At 36.8% G+C, this 8,797-nt stretch overlaps 1 protein-coding gene across 2 annotated transcripts; it reads left to right on the top strand.

Annotated features, from left to right (window-relative positions):
* The first annotated feature begins 809 nt into the window (after positions 1-809).
* Positions 810-6,837, top strand: hsd17b10 (hydroxysteroid (17-beta) dehydrogenase 10). 2 transcript variants are annotated; one of them, XM_084098935.1, is made up of 7 exons: positions 810-916; positions 2,382-2,803; positions 4,897-5,061; positions 5,183-5,347; positions 5,533-5,661; positions 6,050-6,158; positions 6,317-6,837. In XM_084098935.1, the coding sequence occupies exons 3-7, from the start codon at positions 4,900-4,902 to the stop codon at positions 6,505-6,507; spliced, it is 756 nt and encodes a 251-aa protein (XP_083955061.1). In that variant the 5' UTR covers positions 810-916; positions 2,382-2,803; positions 4,897-4,899; the 3' UTR covers positions 6,508-6,837. The 2 variants fall into 2 exon arrangements, with proteins under 2 accessions (XP_083955061.1, XP_083955060.1); XM_084098934.1 differs by lacking the exons at positions 810-916; positions 2,382-2,803 and adding an exon at positions 3,622-3,703.
* Positions 6,838-8,797: the final 1,960 nt, after the last annotated feature.

Here is an 8,797-nt window from a genome sequence, read left to right as displayed (position 1 = left end):
AAATGAAGATTACAATTTTTAAAGCAGCAGAACTCCTCAACATAATAATAATAATAATAATAAGAAGAAATGTTTCTTGAGCACCAAATCAGCAAATTAGAACGATTTCTGAAGGATCGTGTGACACTGAAGACTGGAGTAATGACGCTAATGTTACTGTTTTTATCAAGTGCATTTGCATTATTGTAAAGTGTTACTTATAAAATTTCTAAATGTATTACTAAAAGTATCGAAATGAATAAAATTATAATTTATCTCCAAGATTGTGCAATATTATGACACTACCGCATGAAATCAAAGAACTATTGCAATCTGAAGGCTATTTTTTTTCCAGTGCTATCATTTTGGAAGACGTTAAATTGGTGCTATAGTGCATGGAGAACACATTCCTTAGAAATGTAGCAATCTTTTTGCTATAAATCTTTTTACCTTATTAAATTTATTATTGGATTTGTAGAAATATTAGCTTATGTTCCTTTTCTACTAAACATCTTGTAATGTCATAACCTGGAGCACAAAAAAAATAACAGCATAACTCGAAAACAATTTTTTAAAATTTAGCTTGAGAAAGTCCCATTTATTAACATTTAAACATTGATAGAATGTTTAAATGTAGGCTACTTTTAACTTGACTAACTCACCATTTCAAAATGGAAGAGCAACCTTCCTCGTGAAATGGTAACAAATAGCATTTTCTCTCGTGCAAGTTGTGACATTTGACAACCATTAGTTGTTAATTGCTCACTTTGTAGTCCATTAAATGACCTAATCGTGAACTGAGAGGACGGCGGATCGGATCACATCACTCAAGGGGCAGGTCACCTCAGGGGTAGATCTGCGCGCCTGCAGCTAGTGTGTCTCACTCTGCTCTTCTGCTGATGTAAGATGGCGGTATCATGTACAGTCGCGATCTCAGGTGAGCGAAACACCACGTTCCTTCTTTAAATTGTCATTGCCGCAGTCACTGCGAACACGGGCGCAGCAATTTACAATCTGTCTTACATTTGCGTGGACACATTTCCTGTTTAGCATGCAATTTATTGATTATCAAACCGGGGGCACTAGTGAGGCAACCGCCATTTTTCGTATTTGATAGCTTTACTAATATTCAGAGTATATGATCTTAACATCACGTGAAAGGCAACGTAGATCATGCATGCAGATCTGCAATATTCACTGAAAAATTAGCTGACAAAATGCTCCATTTCAAGCGGTAAGCCAGTCTAGTTAGGGTGTCGATCTGATTTGCAAAGCTGAATTTTCTCGATAAGACACTGATAATCGCACGCGTGTCTCTGCTTGTCATGATAAAATTAATCTGGCGGCCAGACAGTCTACTGTTCAACCGATCAAACACTGATGTGATTCAAACACACCAGACTGACATGCATTATCAAGCCTCTGCCAGCTGTTGATTACTAAGACAGAAGTACTGAGCTAGGATGGATGGTTTGCATTAATAATAATAATAATAATAATAATACCGGTATACCAGAACAGTCATCATCACCTCTAACATTCAGTTTACGTGCAGTTTATTTTAATGCTCTCTTGAAATGTGCATGGGTGGGAATCACATCCCTGCTGGAAAATCCAGTTTAAGATGGTAGATGATTTTGCTTTGGAGCATGACAGTTTGATTCTAGCAGATCATCATGGATCAGCAACAGAGTTAAGAAACAAGCTACCATGTTCCAAAATTTAGCTACCAGCTTTAGCTGGATTTCCCAGCAGGGATGCATATATTTACTACTGTACAAGATTTCTGTGTATATGTGCGTATATGCTTTATTGTATGTGGCAATAAAATCTTCCATATGGGTTGATTCATTGCTTAATTTCACTCAAGTCCACTCAAGACCAGTCGGTATCTATACACTGCTATTATTGCATTATCTTTACTAATACAGTGCATAATGCATATTATAACCAGAGTTGCAGTCATACAGTGAAATATTATTTTGTGAAATATACAATATATAATGCATAATAATAATATTATAATGCATAACATTATTTAATAAGCAGTATTCATTATTTTTTGCCATTGCTCTGTAAGCACATATAAGTGGCAATACATTTATTGCATCAAATGCTGCGGAGCACCAGATCCTGATCCATTTTGTGTAATCTCTTTGTTGTTCATGGTATATCATGACTCATGTTTCAAAAGAAATATGCCAGAAGTCTGCCCACACTCCATGGTGTGGATGTTTGAGCTAGGGGTTAAAGGATGATGATGACAGCCTTCACTGTGGGATTTATGAAAATCACATTAGCAGTGGCAAAGATAGTTTGTTAAATTTAGAATAAAAATAGCACAAACAAGCAATATATTTGTAGCGCTGACATGTCTTTCTGCCTCCTGTCTCCTCCCGCAGGGTACCAGACAGAGGGGCTGCTGCATGGGGGCTGTGGAATGAGGTAGTAGTTTGTATAGTTTGGGATCACACCAGATCTGGGAGATAACTATACAGCCTACTGTCTTTCTCACAGCTGCTCCCTTACATCAGATGCACCAATGATGGTCCTTCATTTGTGGATAGCTGAATTTACGTATCTTTGTACTGTGTGCTTTCTTCTGAGAGTGTAAATTGTGGAGAGTTGGTGATTGTCTTACTGTACAAACTTCACAATATCTTAAAGTCGGCATGAAACGGAAGTTGTGATAGTTTTTCTTCCCTAATGTGCACCCTGGGCAGGCGTGGGATTCGGTTTCCACTGTGACAGACCTTTGGAAGTCTGGACTTGGACTTTTTCAGTGGGTCTGGAAGTCTGAGCTCCAGGGGCGGGGCATATCCAGGTGAAAAATGAAGGGCGGGACTTGATTTTGTCTATGGGTAGTTGATTGGATGGTTGTGGTTTGATATCGCTGTGATGTCATGTGAGTGACAGGTTGTCCTGCCCTCACGCCAGTAAACACATCATCAGAGATGAGATGAGATTATGCTGCAAGAGGGAGGGGAAGTTATTTTGATTAAAGATTACAAGGATACATGAATTTAAAAAATAATGATGTGCACGGATGAATTATTTATAATAAATACTGCAATTCCATAAATAAATAAAAAGAATTGTGAGTTTTGATTTCATGGTGACTTTAACCCCCAAATAAAAATATTGATGGTAATAACTGAAGGTCTTAATTTATTTCATGCAGTCTTTATTTAATGTTACAGAGGTGTAAAATGGTGGTCAGAAATCGGACTGCACTATCGTCATTATCCAATATGCTAACTAGGTTGTTATGTAATTGTTCAGTCAGCTCATACATTTGTGTATCAATTTTGATTATTTATGTTATTATTATGATTATTTGTGCAACTGCTGTAATTTATAAAAGTAAACTGAATAGACTCATCCCGTCTCAGTAGTTATTCATTATTATTAGAACTGGATTTCGTTTTTAATATTCCTCAAATAAATGGGTCTTACAAAATATATTTTCAAAATATGAGTCTTCAGACTACCTTTAGCGGATCAACATATTAAATGCGCTGTGAACTTAAAATTTTAATGACTGGCGCGAGACTTCATGTGAAGATGTCAATCAAATGAACTGCAGCCAATCGCGTTAAAGGGTGTTGTCGTGTCCGTATTTCTGATTGGGCTGAAACTAGGGATCTTACGTCGCGCGTTGACGTCACCACTGGTACCCAAGCAGTTGCAGCGTGTAAATATGGCGAACATTAGAAGTGTCAAGGTGAGAGAGAAATTGAATGAATTAACAGAAATGTACAGTCTCAAAAATGTCGTCTTTCCTGTAGTTCAAATTTGCAAGGTTGCTTTGCTACCTGTGTTAATTTTTGCGTCGTTGTATGGTTGTATTTCACATCTTTTCGCAGTATTTTGAAGTTCTAGCCTCACTGCTAACTAATTGAATGGAACTTTTGTGCAGCTGAGTTTGACTGATAGGCAGGTAAATATTTGAAACAATGGCGATTATCCAGCTTTGCTCTTATTTGTTCCATTGTATCAGTCCTCAAACTCCGGTTTTGTGTGCTCAAAACCTCATTGTTTTGCCGTATATTACTGTTGAACCATGACTGCATTGTGTTTGTAGTATACTGAAACAACACCAAGCTTTATGCAGGTTGTGTATCTTTCTTACCCTTGCGTCTGTCTGTCTGTCTTTCTAGCTATCGATTAAAAAAATGTATTGCACTCTTTTCTGTAATTAATGGCACCTAACATTTAAATTTGTAATATTTTTTTATATTGTAATACAAAATTCTCATTAAATCTCCAAATTAATGTACAAACAACAAAGATATATATTTTACATATTTGTTTAATGCCATATTTCTACTAGGTACTATGAAGGCCTGTAATGAAATGAGTAAAAGTTGTTTTTGACACATGTAACATTGTATTTTAATAATTAAATATGGTTATGTCACCAGCATTCCACATACACCCCCAAACAGGAAGTAATAGAATAAGAACAAATAAATAAATTACAAGCGATAGCACAAATGAGTACAATAGAACAAAGATTCAAATGAAATAAACTGCTTTAAGATTTTTAGGTCGGTCTAACAGTGATACCCAGGTAAGAAATGCTAAAGTAATCGATCATTATTTTCACTGTATAAATAATTATATATAGACAAATCCTTATTAAAGCAACACTGTTTATTCAGTCAAGAGCAGCAAGTTATCTTCTCCTTTTCTTCTGTTCTTTAATTAACATTAATGACACAGACTGCAGCAGGTATATTAGGCCACTGTCACTTTAAGACTTGACGCACATGACACTGATCTGACACACATGACACTGATCTGACACATGCGATTTTCTCCCAGCTCTTTACGTTCATTTAAATCTTATTAACTCATTTAAGACTGCACTTAAGAGAATACACCCCAAAAACAGGCATTTTGACGTTTTGACAGGGTATGGTGGGTCTGGTGACAGGAGGGGCCTCTGGTTTGGGGAGAGCGACTGTGGAGCGGCTCATCCGTCAGGGGGCCAGCGCTGTGATCCTGGACCTGCCCAGCTCAGATGGACACAATCTGGCCGCTGCTCTTGGGGAGCGATGTGCATTTGCACCAACTGACGTGAGTGACACTTATTATGAACCACCCTTTAGCATTGTTCACTCTCTCTTTTTGCTCTTTTAGACAATGCAGATTTCGAAAATGTTCTTTCCTTCTGATTTGGCTTTTGTTTTTAATTCAGGTCACATCGGAGTCAGATGTGAGATCGGCTGTGGATTTGGCCAAGGAGAAGTATGGCAAAGTGGACTTGGCGGTGAACTGTGCTGGGATAGCTGTGGCTGTGAAAACGTACAACTTTAAAAAGGACCTTCCCCACAGTCTGGAGGATTTCACTCGTGTTATCACTGTAAGCCTCACTGTATTTACAGTGCTGCCTGAAACTCATACATGCCACTGGATCATACACTTCTACAGCTGATGAATACTCTAAATATCCCAAAGCAACTTTCATTTGTCACTGTAAAGTTTATCTCTGTAATTTCTCTAAAGCATCAGTCTTATTGCATGAATTATAAATGTAATCTATTAAAGGTGAATATCGCTGGGACTTTTAATGTGATCAGACTGGCTGTAGGGGAGATGGGAAAAAATGAGCCTGATGCAGATGGACACCGAGGCTGCATCGTCAACACAGCCAGTGTTGCTGCTTATGATGGGCAGGTATAACAGCCATACACTATTGTTCATAAGTTTGGGGTCTGTAAGATTTTTTTTTTTTGTCAGCAAGGACAGTAAAAGTGACAGTAAATACGTTTATATTGGTACAGAAGATTTCTATTTAAAATAAATGCTGTTCTTTTGAACTTTTTTTCATCAAAGAATCCAATTTTTACATTTTACAATATAATTTCAATTTAAAATAACAGTTTTCTATTTTAATATATTTCCACAATATTACAGTTTTTACAGTATTTTTGATCAAATAAATGTAGCTTTGGTGAGTATGAGACTTCTTACTGACCCCTACTTTTGAACTTCTTGTCAACCTTACAGATGTATAACACTGCAGCACTACATGTTTTGTAAGGTGTTTTGTTGACTTTTAAAGGTGGGTCAGGCTGCATACTCCGCCTCTAAGGGTGGGATTGTGGGAATGACACTTCCTATTGCTCGAGACCTTGCACCAATGGGGATCCGCGTGGTCACCATCGCTCCAGGTCAGTATCCCCGAAACACATATTTTCTCTAAACAGAATGATGTCCTCATCTGTTAGTCTTATACTTTTAACACAGTTAATTCATTATTATGCCTTTTTGTTGCCTTTCCTATTACATCCTCTATGCTTTTGCCATGTTTCCTCTTCTTTCCCTACAGGTCTGTTCGCAACACCACTTCTAGCAGGATTACCTGAGAAAGTGCAGAGCTTCCTGGCCAGGCAGGTGCCCTTCCCGTCACGTCTGGGAGATCCAGCTGAGTTTGCACACCTTGTGACTGCAATAGCAGAAAACCCCATGATCAACGGCGAAGTGATACGCTTGGACGGAGCCATTCGCATGCAACCTTGAAAGAAAAAAAGAGAACAGAGTGGACAGACTCTCTTTGAAATAGCCCAAACTTCCCTGTGGCTGAAGAAACTGATACAGCATAAAGTCAGGATACTTCGTACCCGAGTGAAAGTGCTACCATGTTATTTGTTTTTTCTTGGAAATCTTGTAGATTTTTACACTCTTAAGTCTGTCTGGTATTTATATACTGACTGCACTTTTGTGCCACGGAGGGATTGTGGTCTAACTAATGACTAATGTGTTCATACAATCATAAGGTTGTAGTCATGTAAACTGAATGTCTCTGTATCAACATAACTTTTTGTGTAAAATAAAATATTTAAAGCACAACAGGATGTTTTAATGAATGAATATTTGCTGTTGTAGAAAAGCTCATGGATCAGCTGTAGTGAACCGAAAATAAAGCTACAGGCAAGATGGTCAATAAGACACATTGGATTTCACCATACTGACGTTATGTGACTAGTCGTGACTTAAAATGATTCAAATTAATATATTATTATTCATGCAATTAATATTATTAATAAATTCAAATAAATAGAACTTAAAACTAAAATCAAGAAATATATATATATAATATTGTTTCCTCAATAACTTTTGTTTCTGTTTGTTTCCCCAGTTTCTTTTCATAAAAAAAACAACACCCATATTTGTCATAATCATATCAGAAAAACTGCAGGAAATATTTCACCTACTGAGAGGCTTTTGTAAATTGTGTTGGACAATTTGACCTTTGAGTCAAAAAGGTTGAGAACCACTGCTCTATAATATGATACATATACAACACATCTTTTTTTTTTTTTTGTCCTTTGCGGTAAAATAAACCCTTTCTGAATGGAGAATTATTTATTTCCATTTTGAAAAAATAATAAATTACAATCACTGTGTCCGACATCACAGTACAGTGAATAGCTGGACCAATAGAGGGCAGAATTGAGCTTGTTTTGACTTAATCAGGACTGGAGGCTCATATGACTTTTGCATATGATTTGTATTGTGACAGGGGGCCTCATTAAAGCTAAAATCCACGCCAGCGTTCATATTTATGAAAACGGTCTTTGCCGTGGAAAAGTGCTTAGCTTCACGTCAGGGTCTGAGCAGACGTACGCACTTTTCCATGTAGAAACTCGGGAGTAGGCTATTGCAGGTATTTGGCAATTTATTCACTTCTTGCCGCTCGCCATTTTCAAGTAAAGGATTTGGACGTTGACTGGTGCTCTTTTATATGTTAATAACATTAATTAGGCGACGTTTACAAAGCGGAAACCAATTAGCTGCGCTCGATTTCAAGATCATTAGCGACTTGTAACTTTTACTTCTGGAAGAGAGGCGTACGCACGTTTTTGTGCGTACGTTCGTTCTCTAAATCACACGTAGGTTTACGGACATTTGAAAAACGTAGGATGGTTTCTACGTAACATTTTATAAATGAGGCCACAGGGTCATAGGTCTTTACTGCAATAACATTAATGAAATATCTGTAGTGCTATTTTTGTTTGGCAAAAATATTCTAAATATTTATTAAATAAAAGGCTATATTTTTTGTGGATTTCTCTGGATTTTTTTGTAAAACATTCATTAGTGACTTAAATATACAGCTACTTAAACAGCATGTAAGACTAATCACCATCCAAAAAAAAAAAAAGTAAAACCGAAAAATATTGACAGCTGTGCACAAAAGTCCTGGTAAATCCTTTAGTGAACAGATTGAGCATAATTAAAGTAAGCCCAGATTGATGTTCGTAAATCTGCTTTACACACACACACACACAAATATGTGTTTTACGGGGACTCTCCATAGTCGTAATGTTTTTTTGTTGTTGTTTTTTTTTGTTTAACTGTAGGCTACAAACTGTATATTCTATCCCCCTACAATAAACCCATCACAGAAAACTTTTGGCATTTTCTAATTTCAACACCGTTAAGTATGTTTTTTAAACCATTTGGTTTACGAGGATACAAGAAGTGAAACCATATAGGCTAGAACACATACACACACATACAGCTGATTGATTTCTGACCACAAGGTGGCAGTTCCACTGTAATCTCTGATTTATTCATTTCAGTCTATCCTACAAGCTATAGACTACGCAGGGCATGTTAACATGATTACACTTTAGTTTAGAGAAGTTAACGGTTCATGTGGCTCTGGAATATTAAATGATGATTTCTATTTTCTGACTTTTTTAAATCATGCTTACCATACTACTATTTTGCTTGGTTTTTATTTTGGCAACACTTTACAATACGGGCATTTGTTAACATTAGTAAATGCATTTACTAATCTTTG

Source organism: Abramis brama (assembly GCF_963993115.1).
Source record: "Abramis brama genome assembly, chromosome: 22".
Taxonomy (NCBI): Eukaryota; Metazoa; Chordata; class Actinopteri; order Cypriniformes; family Leuciscidae; genus Abramis; species Abramis brama.
Note: the sequence above shows the minus strand (reverse complement) of the source record. Positions and strands in the feature narration are given on the sequence as shown.

Excerpts from the sequence above, each read along its gene's own strand:
- hsd17b10 (XM_084098934.1), top strand. The coding sequence starts at position 3,680 with ATGGCGAACATTAGAAGTGTCAAG. Across the intron at positions 3,704-4,896 it reads CGAACATTAGAAGTGTCAAG|GGTATGGTGGGTCTGGTGAC; the intron begins GTGAGAGAGAAA and ends ACGTTTTGACAG. Across the intron at positions 5,348-5,532 it reads ATTTCACTCGTGTTATCACT|GTGAATATCGCTGGGACTTT; the intron begins GTAAGCCTCACT and ends AATCTATTAAAG.